Source organism: Equus quagga, chromosome 20 (genome assembly GCF_021613505.1).
Source record: "Equus quagga isolate Etosha38 chromosome 20, UCLA_HA_Equagga_1.0, whole genome shotgun sequence".
NCBI lineage: Eukaryota > Metazoa > Chordata > Mammalia > Perissodactyla > Equidae > Equus > Equus quagga.
Window position 1 is genome coordinate 542,869 of NC_060286.1, and position 19,563 is coordinate 562,431.

The following is a 19,563-nucleotide window of genomic DNA, read 5'->3' on the forward strand; positions in this document are numbered from 1 at the left end:
CTTTTCTTTCACCTAAAGTACAAGTGAAGAGAGGCGTAAAAAAAAAAAAAACAACAAACCCCAGAACTAATGTTACCAATTCTGCGATACCAAACTAGTGCCTTTAAAATACAAATCAATCAAAAATTCAATTACCTTAACAAAAAAGAGAAAGATTCAGTTATGTTTCCAACTTACTAAACAATAAACTTATTTAAAATACAGATGCTTTTGCTTAAAGCTTTGGGTTTTTAATATTACTCAAGACTTGCTATACACAAATAATTCCTTGCTCCACCAACTTTCAAGAAACGAACATCCACATGAACAAACAAACCAAACGGAACAAAAGAAGAGATCCCTCTAAACCCTAGGTACCTTTGGATTCAAATCAAAAAAGCTGTAATACTTGAACCGGAGCAGCAAGGCCTCATTTTCCTTCACATCTTGTTCCATGAGAGATCTTGAGGAATCAAGCCATCTAGACAAATTAACAAGAGCAGTGGAACAGACCAAGACAGAATTAATGAAATATTTCTAACTCTAATCAGATAAAGAAATTCTTCAATTGTATCTATATTTTAAAACCTACCCTTGGTTGATTTTCGCTTTGTCAAGAAGAGCTTGAGGCTTGAACATTTTTGCCAAGATTTCTGGTGATGTGATTGGCTGACTGACAGCAAGGATACCAGGATTGCCTTCTGACAAAGCACTGTCACCAAACCAAGCTGAAGTCGGTGACAAGGGGCTTCCATCATGAGCATCGTAAGTGGGGGTCATTGTTTTACTATAAAGTCCTGGGCTTGAATATATACTTCCTAATAAATAACATGAAAAATAGGTAGTAAGTATGAAGCGCAGATCTTACTTTCGAAGAATACATGCTAAAATGACATAAAGCACATTGTGAAACACAAGCTTCATTCTGGAAGGAAAGCTTAGTACATTATTTCACCTGTCTTGAAAATATGTGAAATGAACTTTAACTCTACTTGTATAACATTAAGAACATGTAAACAAGATCAAAAGAATTAAGTTGGTGAAAATTCTGGGAAAAAATCAGTTCAAGAGAATTAGAAGGTAAGTTAAGGATATAGCTGAAGCAGACAGACCAACTTTCTGTTTTTAATTGTGGCAAGGCTCACCTTTCAGAGGGCCAATGTAAAGAACATCGGTGCCTACAGGAAAGGAAAGAAAGGAATTCAGAAGGTAAAGGAAAGGCAACAACAGAAGACAGAAACAAAAGAACGAAAAGGAAATGAGAAAAAGAAAAGCAGATTTTTCCTAATTGTGAACCATAAACTGAAATAAATATTTCAAGTGGATTTAAAAGTGAAGAACCTTAGAAGCTATAACATAAGTAAAGTAAGTTTTCTGTCCAATTCAAAAGAAGGAAGCTGTGCTCCAGTGAAGTGTCTAGTGAGACAATCATGTCCACACCATCACTCTCCGAAACCCACGCCCTGTTTTAAGGCAGCTCAATGTAAAGGAATACATTCACTTGAATTAAGAGAGCAATTTTATGTTAATGCTTTCTCAGTGCACAGCTACACTGGTCCCAGCAGATTTATAAATAAAGCATTAAAGCAAAGAGGCATGGGGGCCGCCCTGTGGCCACGTGGTTGGCTTTGCGCGCTCCACTTCAGCTGCCCAGGCTTTTGCCGGTTCGGATCCCAGGCGCCGACATGGCACCGCTCATCAGGCCATGATGAGGTGGCGTCCCACACAGCACAACCAGAAGGACCCACAACTGAAAATACACAATTATGTACCGGGAGGCTTTGGGGAGAAAAAGGAAAAATAAAATCTTTAAAGCAAAGGGGCAATACAATTTTGCCCTAGAAAGAGTCTAACAAAGGTACACGTTATAATTAAACCCCCTGAAGGCAGGGATATTGTCCTTTTAATCTTCTGATTGCTTGGTTAATTATTAAAGGGCTAGACATAGAGAGGCTACACAAATAAAAATTTGTTGACTTAGTCAACTGATGATATAGCTTTCATTATTTAAACTCTAAAAATTAAGGATACTAAATTAAGACTTTTTGGGGAAAAAAAAGGTTCGGAATTATATTAAGTACAAAGCACCACCCTCTAAAGTCCTAACTCTATTAACCATATTTTGTCTTTCAGTCATAATTTTTTTATTTTTGAGGAAGATTAGCCCTGAGCTAACATCTGCTGCCAATCCTCCTCTTTTTGCTGAGGAAAACTGGCCCTGAGCTAACATCCGTGCCCATCTTCTTCCACTTTATATGTGGGACGCCTGCCACAGCATGGCTTGCCAAGCGGTGCCATGTCCACACCCAGGATCCGAACCGGCGAACCCTGGGCCACCGAAGTGGAATGTGCGAACCCAACTGCTGTGCCACCAGGCTGGCCCCGCAGTCATAATTTTTAAAAAGAAAATATGTAAGTGGGTATCACAACATTATCGGATGATGGAAAGAGAATGGCTGCTTCCCTTACCCTATTTAGGAATATGCTTAGGAATCTCTCTCCTTTCCTCTCTAAACCCCCTGCCCTCGTGCAAGGATAGAAACAAAACCTATGAGAAAGTGGTAGTAAAGAGAGAGATTTCTGTAGTCATCATGACCTATTTCAGGAAGAGGACACAAAGTAAAAGAAAATAAAAACAAAAACAAAACTCTTACTAGCCACAGGGTATCTGATTTGATGTCCCCAAAATGTGTTCTTCCAACGTGAGTACTAAAACACCTCATAGAATCAACATTGTTGAACTCGAATAAGCAACAAAAAAAGCTGTGAACTCTCCTTTTTTTAGCCTTTAAAGAGGAATATTAGGACATTTAGTGGTAGCTTTAAAAGCTAGAACCTTAACCTGTGAGGGCATTTTGTGAAAGAGTCATGTGGTCACCCACACTTAGTAAAATAGCTGAAAACACTGCTCCAGCTCAGCTGGGCGAAGACTAATTCTGCTATACAGAATATACATGCAAATAAGGTGTGGAAAACATTATCTTCTAGGCAGAATCTCCTGTTTATTTCAAAGATCTAGTGAATAAATCTTTAAGAACATCAGAACACTGAAACATCATTCCTAGTATGATGATCTATATAATAACTACTCAGAACGGAGTAAAGTTAGAATTGACAATTTCCTTTATGAAGTTTCTAAAACAGAAAATATATTGCCCTAAATCACACAACATTTAATAGATTCAGCCACCCAATCCATTCTCTGCCCTCTCAACTTCCTGTACTTCATGTTTTCTACACTTCATATCTGATCACTGCATTGTCCCTATTTGTTAGGCACTCCGCGGCAATAACTCACTTAGTGTTCCCAACAACCCTATTACCCTTATCTTAGAGGAGCGAACTGAGGCGCAGCAAGGTTAAAGAACTTGCACAATGTCAAGAGCTCAACAGCTGCAGAGCCAACGATGAATGAGCCGGTCTGCCGCACTACACCACTGCCTCCCAGCTTTGTGACTTATCTAAGTTGGTGTGCGTTTGTTTAGAGTTTTGTTACTGATGTCACCACCACTGCTACTGCAAACAATGCCTTCCAATAAACGTCTTGTACTTATTTCCCAATTCTAGCACCACTGCTGAGTCAGAGGATATACACAGAAAAGTTGCTGACAAGTTGTACCACAACTGCTTACAATATTGTCATACACAGCGATCAAGAAATGGCTTCTTCTTGGGGCTGGCCCCATGGCCTAGTGGTTAACTTTGGCAAGCTCTGCTTCAGTGGCCTGGGTTCAGTTCCTGGGCATGGACCTACACCACTGGTTGGCAGCCATGCTGTGGCAGTGACCCACTTACAAAACAGACAAAGACTGGCACAGGTGTTAGCTCAGGACAAATCTTCCTTAGCAAAAAAAAAAAAAAAAAAAAGGAAGGAGGGAAAGAAAGAAAGAAAAAAGAAAGAAATGGCTTCTTCTTGACAGAGTAGCAAGAGAAAAAGCTGAAGTGCAGGTTTCACCTTCAGTTTAGTACATTTTCTGTACTATTTGATTTTTTATAGTTAGACTATATTAACGTATGACTTCTGTAATTAAAAAAAGATATGAGGTCCATTAGTATGTATCATCAATTGAAAAAAAACAAATCACAAATGTGTGTATAACACAGTCCCACTTTCATTAAAAACAAAGATGAATACATTAATCTGTAATATTTGAATTTTTCCTATGAGCATACATTAATTTTATAATTAAAGAATAGTTAAAAAAATTTTTTTGATGCTTAAAATAGCACGTTACAGTTACAAAAAATGGCATCCTGCATAAGCAACTTTCCTGTGCCAAGCAAGTAAAACAAGAATTTCCTATTTCTACTTACATTACAGATCCTAAAATTAGTAATTTTTAAGTCAGTACTATACTGTAGAATAATTCTTACTGGGAAAAATTACTTTCCCCAGACGGGATCAGGCTAGAGTTCAACTGGTTTCCTCCTCATAGGTAATTAAAGATTAGATATTTAACCTAGTTACAGCTAGGAAGTGGCAAAGCACTCAATAGCAGGTCAGCTGAGCACAGCTGTGTAAGCAAGGTATTTAAGAACTCACAGAATTCTATGATAATGTTAAGAATTTGACTAAAGTCTGAGAATCATTAATTCGCTCATGATCCTTTACCTCTTGAAACATTACTTTTAAAAAAACCAAACTTTGTTGAGGTATAATTTACAGACTAATATTTTAATCAAATGTTCCTATTAGAATTCACAAAAGATTTACTCTAAATATTATAACTAGAGATGATACTACGTAATGGTTAGAAACATGAACGCTGGAGTCAGACAGACCTGGATTTGAATTCTAACTCTGCCCCTAATGGCTTGGTGATCTTCAACAAATTACTTTACTTACAAGTAAAACAGAGATAATGCCACCAAAATCACAGGGGTTCTGTGAGGATCAAATGAAAGATAATTTACATATTAAATAGTTATCACTAATTGAATACATGTAATTATTGGCCATGCTCACACTGAGATGCTCACAATTCAAGAAGCTTGTAGAAACTAAGGAAAACTGAGCCTGTTTCCTCCTCAGTAAAATGAACATTCTATCTAATGCTCACCACACTCTGCAGGAGAGGAGCATCTGTGAAGCACCAAGCACAGAGTTTGACATCCCAAAGGTGTCACGTATTGAGATATATCTGGACCTGTTGCTATTTATTATGGACCCAAGATGCAACTGATCATATTTTTCAGTATTTGGTCCAATAATTAACTAAAGTGCTGACAAATCATAAAAGCAGGTAAACTAGATTATTTAATATTTCTTTTAAAAATTAACTTCACATTACTTTTTATGTGCATATGGCACTCAGTGGACTTCTCTACAGATCACCAGACTCTCTATGTATCTACTCTGTACTTTCTTAGCATTTCATCTCATCAACTTCTTGGAACTCCTCAGATGTTTTTGTTTTAATTAAACTGTTTGGGTGTAGACAACTAAAACCTGTTTTTCAAGTCCCTCATTCAAAACACAATCACTTCACAGACACACGAGAGCACACAGTGTACGATTCCACTCTTACAGGCATTCAATAGGCAACACTAATCTGTAGTGACAGAGGGATACTGTGGGATACTGAGTGGGAAAAAGCATGTGGGAGGCCTTCGGGGGTGCGAGGATCATGTTCTGGGTGGTTACAAGACATACAGATCTGTAAATATTCATCTGTAATTTAAAATGTGTTCATTTTACCGTACTGTCAATATCATTCTTTCTTCTTAGACTGCCTTTTCTTCCCATCAAAATCCTAGCCACTGGAACTTAAAAGCTTCATTCGCAAACTTACTTCTCCAGCCCATAAACTGAATATACCTATTTGGAATTGTCTTGTCTTCTGAATTCCTGTAACATTAGTTTCTACAACATTCACTTAGCATTTATATATTACCTCCTTAAGTACAGTAACTGTGTTTTTCAACTACCCTATAGACTACTTAAGAGTAAGGACTGTCTTATTTTTTGGTATCTCCCAAATGCTATCAGTTCATGAAGAGTGACATAAAAGTTACAAGGTACGTGACCTTAGATTTTCCTCACCTTACTGTACCATAATTTCATCATCCTTAAAATATGAGTAATAACATAATCCACTTCAATGGGTTATAGTGAGAATTAAATGAGGTTTCATGGGTAAAGGGTATGAAATAGTTCTGGGTATAAGTAAGCACTATATTAATTATTTGCTTTCATTATTATCATCACCACCCCAGAATTTAAAAACCAGGAAGGAACTGAACTAGTCAAATCAGTTTACATATTTGCTTGAGGGATTCATCCTAAGAAATGGACTTATAAACTGTGGCCAATGGAAACACGGCAAGCTGTATGGCCAGTCCATGTCTACGCTCAGGACTAAAGAACTATGTAATCTAATTACTTAGCCATCTAGCTACCCAAAAGGCAGCGCCTAGGTGCCTGCCGGATGCCATATGCTGAGTTAGGTTCTGGTAACAAAAAGGCGAGAGATAGTCCTGTCACGCAGGGAGCTCACAATTATTAGGGGAGAACACGCAGTATAACACCAAACACAGAAATGTCTGATGACTTACGACAGAAGGATATCTAATTCAGGTTGGGGAGGTAATGGGAGGAAATCTGAGAAGGCTTCTTAAAGTAGCACACCTTAAAGGGAAAAGGTAGAGAGGCAAAGGGATGGGCATATGCAAAGCACAGAGAAGGTTTAAGTAACCTGACAGAAGTAATAACGCCTTAACTCAATAATGGTGGTTTCCATAGCATACAGAAAAAAGGAACTAAATTAAGGACGTCCAATGTCTGCAAAGCAAAGCAATGAACTCAGTTAAGGTACTGCCCCTTTCTGACTTGTCCTGAGCAGAGAACCTGTCTTCCTTTTTACTGATTCAATGATGAACACCTGACATAATGATTTGCACATGACAGACTCTGGTGGTAATTTTTTGATCGAGGGGAAAGATACTGAAGGGGCGTTTTTTTCAACTTGACCCCTCTCCTCAGCTTCATAATCCATTTATCCACTATCAATGGAAAAAGACCCAGGCATACAGCCCATGGTTCTCCCATTGAGCCCCTGCTTAGTCAAAGTCTCACCTGATCCAGGAGTGATGAGAGGCCCCTCTAATTCAAGTGCCTCATCTTCAGACTGGTCATCTAGCTTTTTCTTTTTTTTCTTTGTTGGATCTCTGGGTTTTTTCAATAGAGAGAGTTCTTCAGGGTGTCTGATATCTGTTAAAATAAGAAAAATTATTTTACTAGAATAATGGAAAATTTAAACACTTTACACTTGGTAAAGTCGTCTACTAATCCACTTTCAGATATAAATTTGTAATTTCCTTCTGTGTATGTGTATTTGTATTTGGGCAGATATTAATGCCATGCAGAAGACTGAAGTATGACACTTTTAAAAATAATCTACCAAAGCACTCTGAATTCATAACTATCTAATAAATGCAGTGATCTCAAAGTGGAGAGATAACAATTGACAACTGACAGAAAGAAATTCTTAGAATTCTTATTTATATATTTTTTATCTAAAACCATAATATGAAATTGAGTATTCTAGGACTGTTCTCATTTCCATATAAATTTTACAACCAACGTGTCAACTTGTACAAAAGAGCAAGTTGGAACTTTTACTGGGATTCCACTGGATCTTTAGCTCAATTTGGGGAGAGCTCACTTCTTAATTCTTGCAATTCACGGACATGGAGTGTAATATATATGATATATAATGTAAGGTAATATGTATTTATTTGGGTCACCTTTAATTCTTTTTTGTTACTTTCATTTAAGTATTTTGCCACTTAGCAGATGCCTCACATGAAAATGAAGAGGAGAAACAGAGAAACTTGTAGCCATTCAATACAATGCAGAAAGTTGGAATCAATTAAAATTTTGAGATTTAGTAATGATCTGAAAGCATTTGCAGTACATTTACTTCATGTATCATGTGGAACTTAGGACATACAGGATGAATGAGGGCTACCATGCAGTATAAAGCTCAAAGCAACTTTTAAAAAGAAGAATGAAGTTGGAGGACTTAACTACCTGATTTCAAGACATCAAAAAGCTACAGCAATCCAGACCGTACAACTACTGGCTCAATGATAAGACATCTCGATGAAGGGAACAGAAGAGAGGGCCCAGAAACAGAGCCACATATAGGTGGGCAATTATTCTGGACAAAGGTGCCACGGCAATTCAAGGGGAAAGGGAAATCTTTCCAACTCTAACAATGCTGAACAAGAGATTCATATAGTTTTAAAAAAAGAATATTAGCTCTTACTCAATATGCAAAAATTAATTCTGAATGGACCATGGACTAAAAGAAAATATAAGTAGATAAAGATTTCTTAGATAGGAAATACACACACACCACCAAAAAAATGCCCTTTATTAAAAACAAATAAAAGATCCTGCTGAGAAAAGAAAACGGCAAGCTACACAGACAAAATACTCGCAAAACATATTATGTGTATCTGACAAAGGACTTGTATCCAAAATATATAAAGCACCATACAACTCAATAATAAGCAGATCAAGGGGCTCAAGATTTGAACAAAGACTTCAACAGAGAATACATAATAACGGCCAAGAAGCACATGAAGAGATCTTCAATATTAGTGGTCAGGGGAATACAAATTAAAACCACGATACACCTATCAGAGTGGCCAACATTAATAAGCCTGATAATATCCAGTGTTGGTGAGGATGCAGAGGAACTGGAACTCTCATTCCTAGCTGGTGGGAATGTGAAATGAGACAATTTTTGAAAACAGTTTGGCAATTTCTTAAAACCTTAAATATATAAAATTCAGACATTCTAATCCTAGCTATTTACTCAACAAAGTGGAAAGCACATTTGTAATAGCTTTACTCATAAAAGCCAAAACTAGAAATAATCCAAATGGATAAACAAAATGTGGTATTTTCATAACAGTGGAATACTACTCACAATGGAACACAACTCATAAGTAAAAAGAAACCAACTACTGATAGATGCAATAACATGAATATATCTCAAGACCATTATACTAAGTGGAAGGAGCCAATTAGAAGAGGGTATATATTGTATGATTCCATTCATAAAATTCCAGAAAATGACAACAAATCTACAGTGACAGAGCAGATCAATGGGTGGGTGTCTAAATTTTGAGGGCTAACAAAAATGTTCTGTATCCTGATGGTGGTAGTTTCAAAGATGTAAACATTTGTGAAAACTCACCTAACCGTACACTTTAAATGGGCACGGTGTATTGCACATCAATTACACCAAAATAAAGTTAATTTAAAAATAAACAAGCATAAAGAGAGGGAGAGCCAAGAAAAAAGTAGCCAAAAGGAGAAGCACTAGGCCTATAAATCCTAAGTGTGGCAGCACAGCACTCAATGGCACGGTATGAGCAGAACAGACCACAACACGCAAAGCACTGTGTAACCTGTGATGCGACAGACTAAGTTACAGGATCAAAGTTGCACATGCGGCATCTCGCACCTTCAGGAGCCCACGACTGAATCCAGTGTTATAAACTCAGGAAGTTTTTTGTTCGTAGGGGACCTGGCACTAGGATGGACCCTACTGCTGCAGAGCTGATGAGGCACAATTTGGCACAGAAACACACATGCAAACTACCTGGATTCAAATCTCAGCTCCACTATTCATTAGCCATGACTTTGGATAAGCTACTCAGCCTGCCAGTGTCCGAGTTTCCTCAATGTAAAATGAGAAAAACAGAACCTCAGGAGGTCATTGTGAAAATTAAATGATTAATATGGGTAAAGTTCTTTGAACAGGGCCTGGCACATAACAAGTACTCCTTAAGTATTAGGTATTAATGTCTTTTCCTAATTTAAAAAATATACAATCATGGTAGAAATCTGAAAATGACAAAAAAGTATAAATAATTGAGTCATTTAAAACATGTTCTTGAAAAATAGAATATGACTTTATATACAGGTGATCACTTTAATAGACGTATAAAATTCTACTGTGTAACTATATCATAATTTAACCATTCTTCTAATACTGAGCCCATTATAAACAATGGTTCTACAAACATCTATCTTTGCACAGATTTTTCCACATTTGTTTAGGAATTCACTGGAGTAGAAGTAAAATTAACTGGATCAGAGGTTATAATAATTTTAGGGCAGAAGTGGACCAAGATGGGCACATGTTATTTTTCAAAGCTTTGCTTATTTTAAAAACAGTATGATTATCTCCTTGTTTTAATTTAAATTTCTTTGATTACTAGTGATGATGTACAGTTCCTCGTGGATTTTTAACTACTTATATATATTTACTTCCTTTGCTAATTTTTCTATTAGAGTTCTTCAAATAAAAGTTAACTTGCGTGTAAAAATTAGCATGGTAGCAATCACTGCAAACCACACTGCACCTTCTTTTTTAAAGGAATTTATTTTAGGGGCCAGCCCCGTGGCCGAGTGGTTAAGTTTGTGTGCTCTGCTTCGGTGGCCCAGGGTTTTGCAAGTTCAGATCCTGGGCATGGACTTACACACTGCTCATCAAGCCATGCTGAGGTGGCATCCCACATAGCAGAGCCAGAAGGACCCACAACTAGGATACACAGCTATGCACTGGGATGCTTTGGGGGGGAGAAGAAGAAGAAGAAAAAAAAGAAGACTGGCAACAGATATTAGCTCAGGTGTCAATCTTTAAAAAAACAAACTGCTAAAAAATTTTTATCTTATATACACCTTGTCCCATGTTTAAAAGAAACGGCCAAAAGAATCTTTTAATAACTATATGGGTTTTTTGTTTGTTTCTCTGTTGGATATTTGAATTTTACTATTAGGAACACTCTGGTACACATTAGGGTTTTGTTCTGTTCTGTATTTTATGGACTATTTTCTGGGGAATGTTCTTCTGAAACATGAGAATAGAATTACCAGGAAAACTATCCTGAATAGATTATGTTACCAGAGAGTAGGTAAACATAACTTCTATGAATTATTAATAAATTTGGGGTAAGTACATCTCAAGTACTAAATAGCAGAAATCATGTTAAAAATGAATGCATGGCCAGCCCCGTGGCCGAGTTAAGTTCGAGCACTGTGCTGCAGCAGCCCAGGGTTTCGCCAGTTAGGATCCTGGGCGCGGACATGGCACCGCTCATCAGGCCACGTTAGGTGGCACCCCACATGCCACAACTAGAGGGACCCACAACTAAAAAAAATATACAACTATGTACCAGGGAGCTTTGGGGAGAGAAAGGAAAAATAAAATCTTTAAAAAAAATAAAAATGAAAAAACATTCATTAAAAAAGAACTTTAAAAAAAAAAAAGAATGCTTGCTCCTTAAATTCTGTCACTTTCTTAAAAGCTTCCAGGCAAATCTGATTTTTTTGTTTTTTATCTTTTTTTTTTGGTGAGGAAGAGTGGCCCTGAGCTAACATCTGTTGCCAATCTTCCTCTTCCCCCCTCCCCCCAAAACCACAACACATAGTTGTATATCCTAGTTGTAGGTCATTCTAGTTCTTCTATGTGGGAGGCCATCACAGCATGGCTTGATGAGCGGTGTGTAGGTCCACACGGAGGATCTGAACTGGTGAACCCTGGGCTGCCAAGGTACTGGGGATGAACTTAACCACTTGGTCACGGGGCCGGCTCCCCTGATTTCTTTTTTAAGTTAAAAATAGTACAGCAAATTCTTTAGCTAAAGTTACACAATGAAAATCAAAGATTTCCTTCACTGTTGTATAGTCAAGGTATAAAGACATTAACATACTTATTCTCAAATCTACCTTTTGGGGTTTGATGTATTTTGGGGGCTTTGATGCATTGCTATGATTCCATAGATTCAGAAACTCAGAAGATATTTCAAGTATATCTTTTGAGCCATATTTATCTAATTAACAGAACCGAATCATCATTTCCTAGGCTTTTAAAAGAAACAAGATTTAACATCTAATAGACCTAACAATTTAGGAGTTGCACTTTCAATTTTCAGTGTTCCCTCAGCTTTAAATGTTAACACTGCCATGTTGGGAGAAAAGAAAGGCATTAGAAAATTCTAAGCTTCTGAATAATCAGTTCTCTACACCACTTCAGGATCAGTAGGGGCAGGGTGGTGGTGGTGATCTCTCTCCACCCATTTGTTCCTCCCAAGTCGATCATGTACTGGCACAGGGTGAAAAATCCAAAAAGCGTGGAAGGACCTAAAATGAATCATGCCTGGGAGAGACGACGTGCTTCTATCACCTCACCCTCTATGGTCCAGTTGAGTGGGAGAGGGGAAAGCAAGCCATGTATACGTCCTTGAAAAGGCCTCCCAAATGTTTCTGGCACGTCCCTTCTGCTTGAGAACCACTGCACTACATGACTCATCCTTCGAGATTTTTGTTCCTAGGTCATTTCCTGTCCAGCTCACAAACCAGGCATTAATGTTACTAGAAGAATGAATACTGTTAACTAGCATTTTGGTCAGTCATAAGCAGATGAAGTAGTTCTTAACTAGACAGGCCCATGAGAATTGCCAGTGAGGTTAAAAATAATAATATTAAAAATACATGCTTGGGCCACACCCCCAGATACTCTTAGTGACTCAGGGCTTCCAACAGCTTGTTTTAAAAAAGCTCTAGTGATGGATGCTAACTAGACTTAATGTGGTGATCATTTCATAATATATACAAATATCAAATGATTATGTTGTACCCTGAAACTAACATAATGTTATATGTCAATTATATCTCAATTTTTAAAAAAAGCTCTATAGGTACTTCCGATTCCAACTTCTGGAGAACTAGTAGCTTAGGGAAAGGGGGGAGGGGAAAAGAGTGACATCTTATTTCTCTAATGTAGGTGGTTCTATTTTGGAACAGGGTAGCCACTGGCTACAAATGAAGTCTGCGAATAACTGGTTTTCATTTCATTACAATAACAAAAAAGTCAAGTAAACCTACCCTGTCACATAAGATGCTAATTATTTCACTGATACAGGAATTCAGGACCTACTGATTTACTCTGTGTCTTGTATCAAGAAAGAATTATACTAGTGCATTTAGGAATGAGAATCACATGTAGAAGTGTGGGCCTGGTGAAGAGCATAAATAATTAAACAAGGTTCATACTAAAATAATACCCCTAGAGGATTATAAGATATAAGAACTTGAAAATGGGTACACCAAAATACAATGCTATCTTTCATTTAGGCTAAATTTTACAGTTCACTAATAAAGATAAACTAGCATTTATGAGTCCCCACTCAAATCCAGCAGTGATCCAGGACCTCTTTATAACAGAAAGATACACCATACAGCAATGAAATTTAATGTTCAAAATCAAAATAACGTTGATTTTGACAAATCTAGTAGAAGACAGACTACAATAACAATATATGTGTGTGTATATATATACCTCAAAAACTATGGGGGTGAGAAAGTAGGAAACTGAGGGGCAGAGAAGGGTTCTCAGGTAAGATAATCAGATTTTAGCTTAAAAATAAATTTTTCTTGAGAGTTTCTGGTTAAACATGTATATTGAGCTTGTACATTAATTTTCACTCCTTCCCAAAATCATACAAAAAATAAAGAAACAGGGGCCAGCCCCTTGGCTGAGTGGTTAAGTTCACGTGCTGTCCTTTGGTGGCCCAGGGTTTCACCGGTTCAGATCCTGGGCGGGGACATGGCACCGCTTGTCGGGCCACGTTGAGGCAGCATCCCACATGCCACAACTAGAAGGACCCACAACTGAGAATATACAACTATGTACCGGGGGGCTTTGGCAGAAAAAGGAAAAATAAAATCTTAAAAAAAAAAAAAAATCCCACAGAAGAAAGAGAAAGTCAAGTAAGAGGATCAATCCAATCACAAGGCCTGACTAATCACTAGTAGCAGAGAAAACGAGGGAGGAAGTGGGTGCATCACTATGAAATTTCAAAATGGAAGGGAAAAGAAAAGATCCTAAAAATTTCCAGAGAGAGACAGCAGTCTACAAAGAAGGGTTGAAAATAAAAATTAAGAACGCTATCAGGACTGTTAATAGCAACACTGGAAGCTAAAACACTGGAAGCTAAAATGACTTCCCAATTCTGAGGGAAAATAATTTTCAACTCAACAATTCTATTAAAGGGCAAAATAAAGACATTTTCAAATACAATATCTCAAAAATTGACACCCCATTCACCTTTTTCTTAGTATGCTGATGGGAGGACACAGTCCACCAAAATAAGGAAGCAAATTGACACTAAGGAAAATGCAAGGATCGGACATGAGAGAGAAGACATTTTCCTTGGACAATGGGGAAGGAATGCCTGTATACTGTGGTCTTTCCATCCACTTGACAGGAGCAGGAGTGTGTGTAGGAAGAAAAAAGGGGGGAGGAAGGAGATTATTATAGGATAACATATTTGATCATGAAAACTATAGGGAAGGTAGAATGAAGAAGAATCAGTGACAGACACAGGTTGAAAACTAAGCAAAGGATAAACAAAAAGGCATATGAGATAGGAAAGGTAAAAATATATACTCACGTTCAACAAGTAAGAATGTTTACCTTGTTAAAATAATGTAGACAACAATAATGATTTAGCCAAAAGTTATGACAGTTATAATGAAGGGAAAAAGAAAAAGTTGAGTAAAAAGAAGTGAATAGATATCTAAAACTGATAAATCAAGAAATAACAGTACAAGCACATTATTTAGAATCATGGAACTAAAAGTCAGAAACACTAGAAGAGTAGAAAGTGGTAAGAATGTGATGAGAGGCTGAGGAGAAACAGGACACAAAAGTGATTTTATTTTATAAGCCTTTTTAACTTTAACTCTGCATCTATTGCTATGATAAAAAAATAATTTCAAAATCTGTTTACTGTGTAAAGAATGTATTGGAAGGAATTGGAATGGATAAAGGAGACTGTGTGGGAGGCTGATGGAACAGTCCAGGGGAGAGATGGTGGCAGTGTGGTCTAATGGAGCAGTAGGGGTGGTAGAGACAGAAAGATGTGAAAAGATTCAAGACGTATCCTGGGGGTAAAATGAACCCTTCTGGGTGGCTGATAAGACGTGCAGGTAAGGAGGAGAGTGGTGCTAAGGCTGACTCCCCAGTTTCTGGTATGTGTATCTGGGATGGTGGTGCCTTTTACTGCTATGGAGACTTCTGAGGGACGCAGTGTGGAGGTGGGAGCACCGGGATTTGGGAACAAATACCATGAGCTCAGTTTTGAACATGTTCAATTTGAAATTTCTTTGAAGGAAAAGCTTTTATTAATGTAAATAATGATTCAATGAGCAAATGATGGCTTTCTAAAAAAGGTCTAAGGTTAGAAGAAAATCAAGGACAAATTACGAATGGAGGGCCTCAACTAAGAGGAAGTACCAGGAACTTGATTTACCCTCCTGCTTTATTTAAACAACAAGAAAGGAAAGGAAATGAAAGGTTTTCAGACACTAGACAACAAGGAACAGAGGAGAGAATAGAAAAAAATATGATGAGACTTTTGGGGGTACCAACTTACTGCCTAGAAATAGTTCAGGGCAGGGAGTGGCCAAGAGAGGCAGGTCTTGCTGAGCTGAGAGATCTGAGATGCAATTCAGAGGGACCAAGATGGCTAGAATTCGTGGGTCAGAGGACAAGGGAGAAGAGAGCTCCACAGACAGCTGTGGAGATTTGCAGTTAGCTGCTGGAGTCTGGCTGAAAACTAAGGTCTCCTAATACACAGGGCATTCAGAAGAATCCCCAGAAGGAAATTAGCCCCAGAATAATGGTAGCTCTGGTCCTACCCTAACAAAACTTAAAAACAGGTATCAAAAGGATCCAACAGATTCCAAGTAATCTGACTGCTGACCAGAAAAAAAGCCACCACCACCACCACCAAGGTAAACTTAATCAAGTCCAGCATTCGATCCAAAATTACCAGGCAAAAGAGGCAGGAAAATAGACACATTACTAAGAGTAAAGGGAAAAAAAGAAAGTAACAGAAGCAGAAATAACTGTGATGAATCAGTAATCAGATATTAAAATAGCTATTATAAATATACTCTATGTTTAAGAAAGCAAAAGAAAACATAACGAGGAGAAAAATGAAAGATTTATGTATTTTTAAAAGGCCCAACTCAAACTTCTGGTGATGAAAAATACATTTCTTATGAAAAATACCCTGGGTGGGATTAAAGCAAATTAGCAGAAGAAAGATCAATGAACTTGAAGACATAGCGATCCAAAGCGACACTATCCAAAGGGAAGCAAGAGAATATAAACTGAAACAGAAATAGAGCGCCAGTGACCTGTGGAACAATAACAATCGATCTAACAAACATGAAACTAGCATCCCACAAAGGATGAGAAGTGTAGGAAAGGACACCAAACACTAGCTGAAGAACTAATGGTTGAAAATTATCCAGATTTGATGAAAATCATAAACACACAGATCTAAGAAAAACAATGAACCTAGAACAGAATAAACCTAAAGAAAACTATGCCAGGGCACATCAGAATTAAACTGCTAAAAACCAAGATAAAGATAAATTCCTAAATGTAACAGAGAAAACAGACAGAGAAACAAATAAAAGACCAATAACAGACTTCTCTGAAATTAAGCAAAGCAGAAGAAAATAGAAAGACACCTGACAATTACTGGAGGAGGAAAACATATCTAGAGTTCTTCAACCAGCTGCAGTATCTTTCAAAAATCAAGGCAGAACTGAGACTGCTGTAGACAAACAAAAGGTGAAAAACGTCACCATTATAAAAAGAGGGTCATGGGATGTTCTTTAGATAGAAGAAAAAAGATACCATATGGAAAGACTCCTCACAAAGAACACTAAAAAATGGTAAATGTGTGTGCAATTACAAAAGACCATTTTCCTTATTTTCTAATACTTTTAAAAAGAGAGTTATTGTCTAAGGGGGAAATAATAACATATTGTGAGTTTAGTATATTTGAAAGTAAACCATAAAACAATAACACAAAGGAGAGAAACAGGGAAACAACTATTCTGTTGTAAGATTGTTATACTATGTATGAAATGGTATATTGTTGAACATAGACTGTGAATAAGTTAAAGTCACACATTGTAAATCCTAGAGTAACCACTAAAACGACAAAATAAAAGTGGCAATAGCTAGTAAGTCACAAGTGGAGATAAGCGTAATCAATATAAACCCCCCTCAATCCAAAAGAAAAGGAAAAAGAAAAAAAATAGAACAAACAGAAAATAAAAAATAAATACCATACAAAAAACAAACACCAAGATGCTAGTTTTAAACCCAGCCACATTGATAATCACATTAAATATAAATGGCCCAGTTTATAAAAGGGCAGGGATTGTCAGAATAAATTTTAAAAGCCCTTGCTACATGCTGCTTACAAGAAACCTAGTTTAAATACAGATTAAAATAAACAGTACAGAAAAAGATATACTATGCTAATACTAATCAAAAGATAGCTATAGTATTATTTTAATACCAGACAAGGTATATTTCAAAGCAAAAAAGATTATCAGGGATCTAGAGGGTCATCTCATAGTGACAGAGTAAATTCTTCAAGAGGACATAACAATCTAAATCCTACTAAGAATATGTGCACATACTACTAAGAATACTCCAATAAAACTGATACAAGTGAAAGGAGGAAGAACAAAACAACAATTACAGTTGAAAATTTTAACATCCCTCTCTAAACCAACCAATTGACCTATCATTTATAGAACATTCCCACCCAATGACAATATAATATACATTCTTTTCACATGCACATCAAGGTTTGTGTTCTTGGGATAAAACTCACTTGATCATGATGTGTTTAATCTTTCTTATATATTGCTAGATTCAATTTGCTAAAATTTTGTTACAGAGTTTTTTGTCTACCAACAAAAATATAAAGAGATCATAAACTCGTCTTCATCAAAATTAAAACTTTTGTTCTTGAAAAGACACTTAATGAAATAAAAAGGTAAGCCATAGACAGTGAGAAAATATTTGCAAAATACATATCCAATAAATTTTCCATATCCAGAATAAGCAAAAAAGAAAAAAAGAAAAAATGCTTACAACTCAATAAGGTGACAACAACCTAATTCTTTTTTAAAAAAGGGAGGCAAAAGATTCAAACAGACACTTTACCAAAGAAGATACATTGGTGGCAATTAAGCACATGAAAAGATGTTCAACATCATTAGTCATTAGGGTATTGCAAAATGAAGCCACAAGGAGATATCACCCCAGATCCACTAGAACCGCCAAACTAGACAATGTTGCAAGTAGTTTACATGATTCTCCATTTCCTTTTCATCTTTACAGAAAAAGTAATCTCCACTGTTACTCCTAAAACAAACTTTTGTATTAAAAAAAATTTTTAAACACAACTGAGCTTCAGTTAATTTGAGTTCTGTTCCACTACCAGTGTGTGCTTCTCTTCCCTAGCAAATAGAGCTATTTCTAAGATACAACAAAAATAATTTAGAAGGGGAAGAGGAGACGGGTAGAATCAGCAGTCGAAAGAAATAAGAGTCTATCACAAAATGGACTGTCTCATCTACGAGATTTTTATATAAACCTAATGGTAACCACTAAAAAAAAAGTTAGAACAGAGACATATATGATAAACAATGAGAAAATCAAGAAAACCACCGTAGAAAACTACCTAATCAAACTGGTAGTCCAAAACAGACGGGATGAGAAACAAAGGATATGCAGAAGAACTGGACAACGAGCGGTAAGATGGCAGTATTAAGTCCTCATATATCAATAATCACTCTAAATGTAAACAGATTGAATTCTCCAATCAAAAGACACAGAGTGGCAGGATGGATTAAAGAACAGACCCACCAAGATGCTGCCTCCAGGAAACACATCTCAGCTCTAAACACAAACACAGGGTTAGAGTGACGGGATGGAAGATGATACTGCAAGCTAACAGCAAACAAAAGAAAGCAGGTGTTGCCATACTTATATCAGACAAAGCAGACTTTAAGCCAAATAGAGATTCTTCTTCAGAATTTATGTTCTCTGGAGTAGAAAATAAAGAGAAAAAATGTGAATGAATTAGTATATGTATAGCACTACCCAAATTATAGGTCATATTGATGATATGAAATGGCAGCAAGCTCTAAACACAGAATATATTCTTTTATAGTAGCTCTACATAATTTGCCAATCAAACTTGGGGAGAATTTCCATTTCCTTTTAATAAGGCTCTTCATTTGTAAAACCTGCATGTCAGAACACGTTACATGAAAGAACTTAGCATGCTTTGCCAACAGTGTTTCTTTCAAAAAGGAAAGGAAAACATAACTAAAAACATCACTTAAAATCATTACACAGAAGCATTTTCTTAAGAGTTAAAATTGTAAAAGGAAAACAAGATAATTTTTACCAAATAAAAAACATAAAAAGCCATCTGCCAAAACTCACATAAGAAGAAATACACAATCTGAATAGGCCTATATCTATTAAAGAAATTGAATCAATAATTAATAATCTTCCAAAACAGAAAGCACTAGGCCCACATGGGTTCACTGGTAAATTCTACCAAACATTTTTTTTGTAGTTTTATTGAGATATAATTGACATACAGCACTGTGTTAAGTTTAAAGTGTACAGCATAATGACTGGACTTAGATATACTGTCAAATGATTACCA

General features: G+C 36.7%; 1 protein-coding gene across 4 annotated transcripts in view; it reads right to left on the reverse strand.

The window, feature by feature from the left end:
* FERMT2 (FERM domain containing kindlin 2) overlaps positions 1–19,563 on the reverse strand; it is a 73,660-nt gene that overhangs the window by 21,326 nt on the left and 32,771 nt on the right. For 2 of the 4 annotated variants that reach the window (XM_046647416.1, XM_046647418.1), the window contains exons 3-6: positions 7,055–7,189; positions 1,125–1,157; positions 572–797; positions 358–460 (exon numbers count right to left, since the gene is read on the reverse strand). In XM_046647416.1, coding sequence (XP_046503372.1) covers positions 358–460; positions 572–797; positions 1,125–1,157; positions 7,055–7,189 — 497 coding nt within the window. The remainder of the gene's footprint in view (positions 1–357; positions 461–571; positions 798–1,124; positions 1,158–7,054; positions 7,190–19,563) is intronic. The other 2 variants (XM_046647417.1, XM_046647420.1) reach the window with 1 other exon arrangement.